The 12198-nt window shown below is 43.4% G+C and overlaps 1 protein-coding gene and 1 long non-coding RNA gene across 13 annotated transcripts in view; both read left to right on the forward strand.

Moving 5' to 3' along the window:
* HELLS (helicase, lymphoid specific) overlaps positions 1 to 12198 on the forward strand; it is a 45981-nt gene that overhangs the window by 3910 nt on the left and 29873 nt on the right. For 11 of the 12 annotated variants that reach the window (XM_073352725.2, XM_073352735.1, XM_073352728.2 and 8 more), the window contains exons 3-4: positions 10306 to 10428; positions 11766 to 11825. In XM_073352725.2, coding sequence (XP_073208826.1) covers positions 10306 to 10428; positions 11766 to 11825 — 183 coding nt within the window. Of the gene's footprint in view, positions 1 to 4568; positions 4774 to 10305; positions 10429 to 11765; positions 11826 to 12198 lie in introns of all 12 variants that reach the window. The other variant, XM_073352736.1, reaches the window with a different exon arrangement.
* LOC140914591 (uncharacterized) lies at positions 4780 to 6855 on the forward strand. Its single transcript, XR_012159914.1, has 2 exons — positions 4780 to 5685; positions 6342 to 6855. It is a non-coding gene; the product is annotated as an uncharacterized LOC140914591 (long non-coding RNA).

Below are 12198 nucleotides of genomic sequence, written 5' to 3' on the forward strand. Positions count from 1 at the left end.
GAACCGGCCCCAGGACCGACCCCTGGGGCACTCCGTTAGATACCGGCTGCCAACTAGACATGGAGCCATTGATCACTACCCGTTGAGCCTGACAATCTAGCCAACTTTCTACCTACCTTGTAGTGCATCCATCCAGCCCATACTTCTTTAACTTGCTGACAAGAATAGTGTGGGAGACCGTGTCAAAAGCTTTGCTAAAGTCAAGGAATAACACGTCCACTGTTTTCCCTTCGTCCACAGAACCAGTTACCTCATTATAGAAGGCAATTAGATTAGTCAGGCATGACTTGCCGTTGGTGAATCCATGCTGACTGTTCCTGATCACTTTCCTCTCCTCTAAGTGCTTCAGAATTAATTCTTTGAGGACATGCTCCATGATTTTTCCAGGGACTGAGGTGAGGCTGACTGGCCTGTAGTTCCCTGGATCCTCCTTCTTCCCTTTTTTTGAAGATTGGCACTACGTTAGCCTTTTTCCAGTCATCTGGGACTTCCCCCGTTCGCCACGAGTTTTCAAAGATAATGGCCAATGGCTCTACAATCACATCCACCCATTCCTTTAGCACTCTCGGATGCAACGCATCCAGCCCCATGGACTTGTGCACGTCCAGTTTTTCTAAATAGTCCCGAACCACTTCTTTCTTCACAGAGGGCTGGCCACCTCCTCCCCATGCTGTGCTGCCCAGTGCAGTAGTCTGGGAGCTGACCTTGTTTGTGAAGACAGAGGCAAAAAAAGCATTGAGTACATTAGCTTTTTCCACATCCTCTGTCACTAGGTTGCCTCCCTCATTCAGTAAGGGGCCCAGGCTTTCCTTGACTTCCTTCTTGTTGCCAACGTACCTGAAGAAACCCTTCTTGTTACTCTTAACATCTCTCGCTAGCTGCAACTCCGGGTGTGATTTAGCCTTCCTGATTTCATTCCTATATGCCCGAGCAATATTTTTATCCCTGGTCATTTGTCCAATCTTCCACTTCTTGTAAGCTTCTTTTTTGTGTTTAAGATCAGCAGGCATTTCACTATTAAGCCAAGCTGGTCGCCTGCATATTTACTCTTCTTTCTACACATCGGGATGGTTTGTCCCTGTAACCACAATAAGGATTCTTTAAAATACAGCCAGCTCTCCTGGACTCCTTTCCCCCTCATGTTATTCTCCCAGGGGATCCTGCCCATCAGTTCCCGGAGGGAGTCAAAGTCTGCTTTTCTGAAGTCTAGGGTCCATATTCTGCTGCTTTCCTTTCTTCCTTGTGTCAGGATCCTGAACTTGACCATCTCATGGTCACTGCCTCCCAGGTTCCCATCCACTTTTGCTTCCCATACTAATTCTTCCTGGTTTGTGAGCAGCAGGTCAAGAAGAGCTCTGCCCCTAGTTGGTTCCTCCAGCACTTGCACCAGGAAATTGTCCCCTACGCTTTCCAAAAACTTCCTGGATTGTCTGTGCACTGCTGTATTGCTCTCCCAGCAGATATCAGGATGATTGAAGTCGCCCATGAGAACCAGGGCGTGCGATCTAGTAGCTTCTGTGAGTTGCCAGAAGAGTATTCCAATGAATCTGTTTTATAATTATATGGTAAAAATGAGAAATGAAGCAATTTTTCAGTACTAGTGTGCTGTGACACTTTTGTATTTTTATGTCTAATTTTGTAAACAAGTAGTCTTTAAATGAGGTGAAACTGGGGGTATTCAAGACAAATCAGATTCTTGAAAGGGGTACAGTTGTCTGGAAAGGTTGAGAACCACTGGTCTGTTCAGTCCCTGATTTTTAACGTGTAGCGAAGTTATGAATTTAAGCTCCCAGGCTCATCTTTTGAAAGTGTTGTGCAGATTTCCTTGGAGAATGAGGACTGAGAGGTCAGATATGGAGTTATCATTTTGTGAAAAGCATTTGCCACCAGGTGATGTGGTGTTTTTGTCTTATCATTTTGCTATGCGTGTTCATTTGAGAGCATAGTGATGATCTGGTTTCAGCCACATAGTTGTTATTGGGGCATTTAGTGCACTGGATGAGGTACATTGTATGTTGTGATGGACGTGTAGGGCTTATGGATCTTGAAAGGTGTGTTGTGGGGGATGGGGGTAGATCATTGTAGCAATAGAGATCTGTATACGGGTTTTGTCTGTTGTTCTGGCAGGATCCGGTACCTCTCTGAGTTGATTTGTCCTGATCTGAGGGGAGCTTGCTTCTGATGATGAGCTTGGAGAGGCTGGGGTTTGATTGAAGGCCAGAAGAGAAGGTTCAGGAAAGATTTCTTTCAGGATGTGGTCCTCATCAAGTATGGATTGTAATTGTTTAATTATACCAGTCCACAATGGAACCCATATGGGGTGTCAACTAGGGGTGTGCGGTTGGAGGGAATTTTATTTCTGTATTGAAGTAGGTTCTCTAGAGGGTAAATCAGTGGCCCATTCCATGATGCAATCTACTTCTCTGGGGAGTGTCCTTGTTTGATGACAGTGGTTTTGAATGTGTTAAGGCAGTGGTTCTCAAGCTTTTGTACTTGTGGCCTCTTTCACATAGGGGAGTGCGACATCCCCAACCCCCTTTATAAATTAAAAACACTTTTTTATATATTTAACATCATTATAAATGTTGGAGGCAAAGTGGTGTTTGGGGTGGGGGCTGACAGCTCGTGACCCCCTCAGAGGCCCAACCCCCGGTTTGAGAACCCCTGCTTTAAGGTGTATATCCTGGACGTTCTCGTCAGAGCACATTATGTGGAATCTGAGTGCCTGGCTGTAAATAAGATTTTTTTTTTTTGGTGTGTTTGGGGTGGTTACTGCATCTGTGAAGGTAGGTGTGGTGATCTACAGGTTTCTTGTATACGGCTATCTGTAGGATTCCATTGCTGGAGCTGATTGTGGTATCCAGGAAGTTGATGCTACTGTGGCAGTGCTCTAGAGTTTAAATGGATGGATGATGGTAGGATGATGTGGTAGAAATCTATGAGGGAGTTTTGGTTGTCTGTCCAGAGAATGAAAATACTGATGTACCTCAGATATATAATTGGTTTTGTGGTGCATTTGTCCAGAAATTCTTTCTCTGGGTGGTCAGTGAAAAGGTTGGCATTCTGGGGAGCCGTCCTAGTACCCATGGCTGTTCCCATGGTTTGGACAAAGCATTTGAATATAAAATTGTTATGGGTGAGTATGAAATGGATGAGTTTGGTGATGTTTGGGGTAGATATCTGGGTGTTGCCCATTGTCTTGGGGTATGTCTATACATACAGCGCTGCAGGGGCAGAGCTGTACCAGTACGCTGCACCGCTGTAATGCACGTGGTGAAGACGCTCTCTGCCAATGGGAGAGAGCTCTACCATCAGCATAAAAAAACCACCTCTGAGAGTGGCATAAGCCATGTGACGCTGTGCACATGAACACTTATGTTGGTGTAACTCACATTGCAGATGGGGGTGGAATATTCACATCCCTGAGCAATATAAGTTTTCCGACATAGGCTGTAGTGTAGACGTAGTCTTGTAGATGTTTGAGGCAGGCAGTGATGCTGTCATTGGGTGGGATGTTGGTGTATGGGGAAGTGACATCCATGGTGGCAAAGATGGTGTTCTGAGGGAGGTTTTTAATATTGCGGAGTTTCTGGAGGAAATGAGTTAAAGCAAAAATTAAATCTTTAACTATAGTCTTGTATTTCCTCATTTCTTACAATCTTCTGTACTGAATTCTCCCTTATTTTTCACATTGTGTTTGAATGTGATCTTATGTTCAGCTTCATGGAAATTTTTGTTTAATAATTCCCAATCAGTTCAAATTTAGTGAATACCAGAACTCTGTACCAATTTTTTACTGTATCTTAGTTTATGCAAGCTTTGAAATTGGAAACATTCAGGGCCTAACACATCTAGCATCCTTTCTGATACCACTTTCAAGGCAAAGAAAGAATGAATTACCACAGTGGACATTAGGTGCAAAGACTTTGAGAGCATGCATATATTTACAAACTTTTTGGTAATGAGTCTGTGAAGAAAATAACAATATGCCAGTTTTGCTCATTAACTTCTTTTATTGCGTAAGCATTTTGCAAAAATTAGCAAAGCACACACGTTCATTAACAAGGATTCCAGCTATGATGGGTTTGACATTTTAAATTCAAACCTGCTTTATCTGACCAGTGCTTCAGTATAAATCAAATTTCTTAACTTATAAAAACAGAGATCTCTTGCTCTGATAACTCAAATAACTGAATAGATTTTCGTCATACTCTCACGTTAGAAAAGAGAAATTTCTGCTGTGGAGTAATAATGAGATTTCAATCCAAAGAGTAACAGTGAAAAAGGGGCTTATAGTTCAAGTGCCTTCCCAACCATTATTATAATATTGCTAGAATGTAATAAGACTGATTTATTTTTAGCAGCCCCCTCCAGTTCTTCTGAATCTACAAAGTTCCTTTCTAGCATTGGCAACACTTTATTTTCTTGTATGCCTTCCTCCTTCTCCTACCATCTCCAGTATCTTTCAGGCAGGGGAGGACCATTAGCAGCATGGGGTCCTGCTAGAAACTGCATGTTCAAGAAGGTCTCATTTTTTCTTTTTGTCACTACTTTGCACCCCCTGCTAGGTGATTTGTACAGCAGTTCAACAGAGGAGCCACTTTTCTACTGTGTGTGCTGGAGGCAAAATGCTGCTTTGCAAAACTGAGAATACGAAGTCTGATGAAAAGATAGGGGAAACATTCTGTAATAAGGAATCTGATTGAAAAATCCTGCTGGGCAGAGGGAGACTGAATAGGTGGACAAACTGAGAGCCTATTCTGGACAAACTGAGTGAGTCAAAGGTTTTAAATGTTGCATGGCATTTAGAAGGCAGCTTTTGTTGACAAAACAGTGAATGCGTACACACTGCGATGCAACTTTTGACAGCAAAAATGTCTTGCTTTGGTGACAAAATAATACCACCCCAACAAGAGACATAAGGCTTTTGGCACAAAATTTTTGCTGGCAAAGTGCCAGTGTAAACACCATGCTTGATTTTTATCACTTTAATTGACCTCAGGAAGGTGTCCCACAATGCCCACCCTGCCGCTCTGGTCAGCAGTTTGAACTCCACTGCCCTGCAGCTAGGTAAACAACTCCCCCTTACAAGCCCCAGGAATTTTTGAAATTCCATTTCCCATTGGCTTGGCATGGAGGGGTTTCATCGCATCTTCTCAGGTGACTATGGCAGTTTATCACAGCAAACGCTCTCCCGCTTGGACCGCTATGGAGCTGTATCAGTATATTGAAGAGGAGGTTGTGCAGTCCCACCTGCGCTTGAGCTGTAGGAATTTTGATACCTACAGGCAGATTTCTCGAGGCTTATGCAAAAAGGGCTATGATCGGGACACGCCGCACTGCAGAGCGAAGATAAAGGATCTGAGGCAGGTGTACCATAAGGTGAGAGAAGCAAACCATCATTCCAGTGCTGCACCTAAGACCTGCCAGTTCTACAAGGAGCTGGACGGTATCCTCAGTGGTGACCCCACCACCAAGAGCCCCGTGGATACTTTGGCGGGCCTGGAGGTGGTGGAAAGAGGACCTAACCCGGAGGACAAAGTCACTGATGAAGAGGTGGAGTTAGATGACAATGTGGAGCTCATGGTGGGGTGGGCATCCAGGAATTGTTCAGCACTCCGGAGATGTGTAGCCATTCTCAGCAGTTGCTCTCTGGTGAGCAAGAAGCAGAAGAGATGACGCCTGGTAAGTGGCTGTGGTTTGTGTAGTGTGGAGGTGGTTCAGGGTATAGAAATGTACAAGGCTGGCTATGTTTCTGTGTGTTGGATGTTCCCCTGTGCAGCTAGTCAGTACAGCAGAACAGGGTATTGATGCATGCCAAGATCTCACAGGAATCCTTCAGAGAGATCTCCAAGAAAACTTCCTGGAGGTAATTGGCAATCCTCGGCTGAAGGCTCCTTGGCAGAACTGCGTCGTTCTTTCCCCCATTGTAGGAAACCTTCCCGTACCATTTGGCAATCACTTGTGCATGGACCAAAACAGCACACAGGCAAGCAGCATAGGGACCAGGGCTGAAGCCACAAGTGTGTAGTAGATGTGCCTTTGCTTCCCTGCTTACCCTCAGAAGTGAGATCAGTTACAATGAACCCCACCTGTGCAAAAGAGTGGGAGAATTTTTTCCCTACTCGGCTGCAACGCAACCCTTGCAGAATGCTCTTTTCCCCGTGTAGAGCGCCTCCCCAGCCAACACTCACCATGCTTTGGTTGTTTGCCGAGATGCGTGCTTGCCAAGGATCAGTGAGAAAGTGATTGTTACCAGAGGTGTACTTTACTGACGTTTCAATGCTGCATGTGAATTTTAACAGTCATGCTTCTGTGCATTGTTCCTTGTGCTTCGGCAGATGTGGCCTTGAGGAACACCCCATGCACACCATCCAGGTGTCTCCGCCAGATAAGAAAGTGCCCAAGATGGAGCAAAGAAGACATGTTCCAGGAGGTACTGCACTTCTCCAATGAGAGAAAAGGGAACACAAGGAGTGGAGGGAAGCCAAAAGGCAGGACAGAAAAGGAAAATCAGGAGTTTAAGGATGCTACTGAGCAGATGATTAAAGTAATGGAGGCGCAAACACAGATGCTGAAGTCCTTAATAATACTACAGACTGACCAGATCCGTGCCCGCCCTCCCCTGCAGCACATGCAGAACTCTTTTCCGTGCCCCTCAGCTCGGCCCACACAGTCCTTTCCACTTTCCGGGACTTCTCAGTTTCCCCTTCACTCCACCCCTTTGGACAACTTTCAAAATGATAACTGGACCTACACACAGCTCTGAAAGTCTGCCCTTCCCTGGTACCTCCTTACCTACCAAGCATCTGTGTGTGTGGTGTTTCTTGTGCAATAAAAGCAAATAAAAGCAAATTTTGAATGGTAATTCATCTTTATTTGTTTCCTACAAATTCAGATAGCAGGTACTACCAATACATAAACAGGCAGTTTAATCATTTGCTTACTAGAATGTAAGGCCCCAGATTTCATCATTACTTCCTAGGAAAACTGCATGTAATCACAAAGATACACATTACTGGTTCTCATTTTCAAAGTGTTGCCTCAAAGCCTCCCTGATTCGAATTGCCCCTGGTATCTGGCTGCTCAAAATCATCAGCCAAGAGATCTGCCTCCACACTTGACCCGTGAGCAAACCTTTCACCCTTAGCTTCAAAGAGATTATGCAACATACAACACGCAGCTATGCCCATGGGAATATTATCCTTATTGAGGTCTAACCTGCCCTAAAGGCATTGCCAGCGCTCCTTTAATCTGTCAAAGGCACATTCTGCTGTCATCCAGCACCTACTCAGCCTATTGCTGAACTGTTCCTTACTGCTGTCCAGGTTTCCCGTGTAAGGTTTCATGAGCCATGGCTGTAAGTGATATGCTAGGTCTTTCAGGATCCCTATGGGCATTTCAACTTCCTCACTGTAATCTTCTGGTTTGGAAAGAAAGTCCCTGCTTGTAGCTTTCTATACAGGCCGGTGTTCCTGAAGATGCATGCGTCATGTGCCTTCCCGTGCTGATGTCAGTGAAATGCCCACGGTGAGCTACAAGCGCCTGTAGCACCATGGAGAAGTACCCCTTCCTGTTGATGTACTGTGTCAAGGTGGTCTGGTGCCAAAGTTGGAATATGTGTGCCATCTATCAACCCTCCACAGTTAGGGAAACCATCCACTATTTCACGCACTACTTCTGCAAAGCCATCCACTATTTCACACACATTTCCCAGAGTTACGGTCCTTCGTAGCAGGATGTGATTAATTGCCCTGCACACTTGCAGTAAAGCAGCCCCAGCGCTCAACTTCCCGACTGCAAATTGTTTCGCGACTGACAGGTAGCAGTCTGGAGTCGCCAGCTTCCACAAACAGATTGCCATGTGCTTCTCCACCAATAGGGCAGCTCTCATTCTGGTGTTCCTACGCCGCAATGCTGGGGCGAGCTCCGCATACAGTTCCAGGAAGGTGCCTTTCCACATCCGAAAGTTCTGTAGCCACTGCTCGTCATCCCAGACCTGTATGAAGATATGATCCCACCATTCAATGCTTGTTTCCGGAGCCTAAAAGCGACGGTTCACTGTCTGCAGCTGTTCTGTGAATGCCAAAAGCAATCTGAAGTTGTTCCTATCCATATCAGATGCATCTGAAGAACTGGGGTTTTTAACGAAAGCTTATGCCCAAATAAATCTGTCGGCCTTTAAGGTGCCACCAGGCTCCTCGTTGTTCTGTGGATACAGACTAACACAGCTACCTCTTTAATTTTTATTATAGCTCTTGTTGAGTGTCGACAAGCTCTGTAGTGTAGACAAGGCCTTGGTCTTTAGGCTTCTTCCCTTGTGTTAGCCTTCCCAGCGTTCATTGTGACACACCTTGATAGAAGGCCTTGCTGTCCATGCTCTGTTAAGAGACCCTCAATGGGGGATTGAGACTCAGAAACTCCCTTATTCTTCTTTACCTCTAGTTAGAAACTGAGAGGTTCTCATCTTTTTAGTGCAGTCTGTGTGAAATTATCCAGCCAATAGTCCACCAGTCAAATCATGTTTAAAAACAAGATTTTATTAAAGGTGGAGAAAGAAAAGGAGTACTTGTGGCACCTTAGAGACTAACAAATTTATTTTATGTAAAAGTGGAGAGAAAATTATAGTAGAATAGCAGAAACAGGGTTTTCCTAACATCTAGGCTTAAAGCTAAAAATAGATAAGGCATTCTCAGTTTAACAATAAAATTAAGAGTACCATACATCTCTTAATCAGTCCCCTCACCCTGGCACAGCTTCTCCCTCCTGTGCTTCAAACCCCCTTCTTCATGGATAGCCTGACTGTTGTGGCCTTTTTTTTTGGTAAATCTATCCATCCAGTTCCTCTCCAAGGCTCATCCTATCAGGGCAAAGAGCACATCATCATTTCCACAAAGTAATGTGTGGTCAGGTACACTGTCTGGAGGAAATGAATGAATCTGTTCCCATACAATGATTATTGCCCCATCATTCTACTAACATGCTTCCATTTAGTTCTGGAAGATTTCCCAGACCTTTCTTTCCCCTCTCCCTCCCCCATTATAGAGCTTTTCAAGGGTAGTTGCAGAGTTATCCAAGTGAACATGGTTTTTAGATATACTAATTCACCCTCCTGTCAAATGTTTAGTATTTTGACTGATTAGTGCTAAGCTTTATTCCACTTTTTTGTTTGGGTTTAGAAAAGTAATTCACAAATCTCATGGTTTTTTACTATAACTTTACTCTGTATCAAATGCACTAATGATGATGATTCCAGGTGCATGTGCAACTGACTTGCTCTGCTTGGTAAAGTTAATTTGGGCTCTGTCCACACTGTAAGTTAAGATTTGTTTGGCAAGTGTAGAGCAGGCATCATTTAAAGGCTGTTTTGTTTACTGAGTATATGTCTAGAAACCTTATGTTGACAAGCTATTTGAAGGCCTCGTGTTAAAATCTAAGAAGTTACACACTGAAAACTGTATGGGAGGGGAGTGGTCTGTCCAAACCCTCAAAGGGTACATCTTTTGGTGATGTGTAGTGTTCATACCCACCTAGCCCACCTTGCATGGGTATAAATCGCAGTGTAGCTGGTGAGACACGGCTTAGGTAAGTAAAAACACACCTGAACGCAGTGGGTATGTATGCAAGTATATACCATACATGCTCTCTACTAGGCCAAGCTGTCTTCCTATCTACATGGCTGTTTTTAGCCATGTAGTGTCCTGCTGCTGGAGCCTTTCCCCTCTGAAAGAAAAAACTTCCCTAACAGGGAAAGGCTTTGCTAGCAGGAGACAGCGGAGAAAGGGCTGGGCTGCTCCCCTCTGTGGAGCCTTTCCCTGCCACAGGTAAAGGCCTCCAGCAGTGCCCTGCTGCTGGAGCGCTCTCCCACCAAAAGGAGGGATAGTGGCAGGAGGGAAAGGCTCTGTCACCCCCCCCCCCCCCCTTCCTGGCGCATTTCCTTTCCACAGAGAAAGCTCTGGCAGGGGAGGCAGCTGGGAAAGTTCCTTGCAACTCTCTGCTGCCAGAACCCTTCTCTACTGCCTCTCTTGTACCATAACCTTTCACTGAGGTGTAGCTATATGCCACAGTGGTTGCAGTCAGCTTTTCACTGCAGCATCTAGCTGCACATATATGACATGCATGCATGTGTGGTGGCGGCATGTAGTGTAGATGTAGCCCAAGCGTATAATGATTGGGAGGGAAGGGTTTGTATATATGTAATACAATTGTAGCCATCTTGTTCAAGATGTACGGAATGGTTTTATTCATTTCTAAAGAGTAAAAGTTGAAATGGCTAAAGATCTGCTTTCCTTCTTTGTTTGCAAGGCTCGCATGTCCTGGGACAGAGACTCCAGTGAAATGCGCTACAAGAGGCTTCAACACTTGCTTGAAAAAAGCAACATATATTCAAAATTCTTGCTGACCAAAATGGAACAGCAGCAACTGGAGGTAAATGTGTTCTAAGTTTAAATGACAGAATTTTGATTTTTTTCTTCTTCTTTAATTACAGAGCACTGTAAATCCTAATCTGCACTAGGGAATCTTAAAAAAAAAAAAAAAAAATTTCCCTCAGTGAGAGCTTCTGATGTCTGTCACCTTGTTAGTTAAACCCAGATAAAAATGCCAGAAACTATTACAGCCCTATCTATATTACAGCTCCTTCCAAAGTTGTGTTTTTTTTAAGTTCCTAATACAGTGTCAGCCTGTGGGTGCCACAGTCCTTTGCATAACACTGATATCATTTTAAAAATAATCTGAAGTCACCCCCAAAGAGTTTATATCCTAACTAAGGTCTGTGATAACAATAAATCAGCAGAATTCTTATTAATGGCATCAGTCTGGGGGGATGTGGAAGAGAAGGAGAGGTCTCTTTACAACAAATTGAGAGGATATTTCAAATAAAAGACCACATTAAAGAAGGTGGGAAACCAGGCACGAGAGGATGATGATGGAGCAAAGACGTAAGGTAGAACAAGGAGCAAGAGGTGAAGTAAGAGTTTTGCAGAATATTGAAAGTTAAGAAATAGGCTTAAACTTGGTACAAAAGGAAAGAGGAAGACAGTGAAGGGATTCAAGGGGATAGATGTGGTCAGCAGTGAGACAGAGCATTGATTTTGGTAGACTACAAGGGTGTCTTTTCCCAAATAGTGGAGTCTTCAGTCTTTTTTTTTTTAATCTGTTGATTAGAGCAATCTGCAGTTATTACAGCTGTATAAATGCATACTCGGAAAGGGTATTTTGCTTAACATGTTCCTATTTTAAAACTCCATGCTTTTATTTATTGCTCCGTGTTACATGTACCAAAGAGATCTGTGAGGATTCTAAGAATTCCTGACTGAAAAGTGAGAATTTTAACCGTATTTAATTAGAAATCCTAGTTTCTTCAACGTAATCAGAAGACTACTTCCTTTAAAGACACTGTAGTCCAGTTAAATGGTCACTTTTGCTGTATTTGGAACAATGCAAAGTGTAAAACTGAAAGTGCAGCTGCATGTCATGCAAAAATAGATTGCAGGTAAGGCATTACATTTAAGCCATTAGTTTTGTGTAAAATATACAGCAAAAAGCAGTACAAAATAATTCTACTTACCCACTGCCAAGCAATTTCAGCTACTTATCAGCTTTCATCTTGGCACCATTTTAAAATATATGACTACAAAAGCAAAACCAGTCCCCAGTTTCCATTGTTAATATGGAGCTGTGTGTACTCGGTGTATATTAGTATTTTTATAATGGGTAGATTTATTGCAGCTGTTCAATACAAGTAAGAACTTTGTGTTTTTTAGGAGCAGAAAAGGAAAGAGAAATTAGAAAAAAAGAAAGAAATGTTATTAAAAGCGGCAACGGTAAGATGTGTTGGCTGTTTTTATACAAATTGCTTCTCTGGGATCAGCATGACAAATTCCCTAAAATTGATACAGCAATATGGGTTTCAGAGTAGGCTGTATGTAACCTTTCCTTGATTGGTAAAGGTTAAAAATTAAGTTAGTAGAAAAAAATTTTTTTTTTCCCAGTCTTTGGCTTTGCTTTTGCATGTATATACACTATCATAAAGCCTTTTCCATGTATGTCCATGTCACACAACTGTCCTCTTAAGCAAAGCCATACTTAAACTTTTTTTGAACAGTTGTATCTAGAAGGGCTTGATTCTCCAAAGTGGGCCAGACTTTTTGAAAAAACAGTTTTTAGCCCAAACTTTATTCACGACTACCTGATGGT

The sequence above is a fragment of the Lepidochelys kempii genome, chromosome 7, assembly GCF_965140285.1.
Source record: "Lepidochelys kempii isolate rLepKem1 chromosome 7, rLepKem1.hap1, whole genome shotgun sequence".
Taxonomy (NCBI): Eukaryota; Metazoa; Chordata; order Testudines; family Cheloniidae; genus Lepidochelys; species Lepidochelys kempii.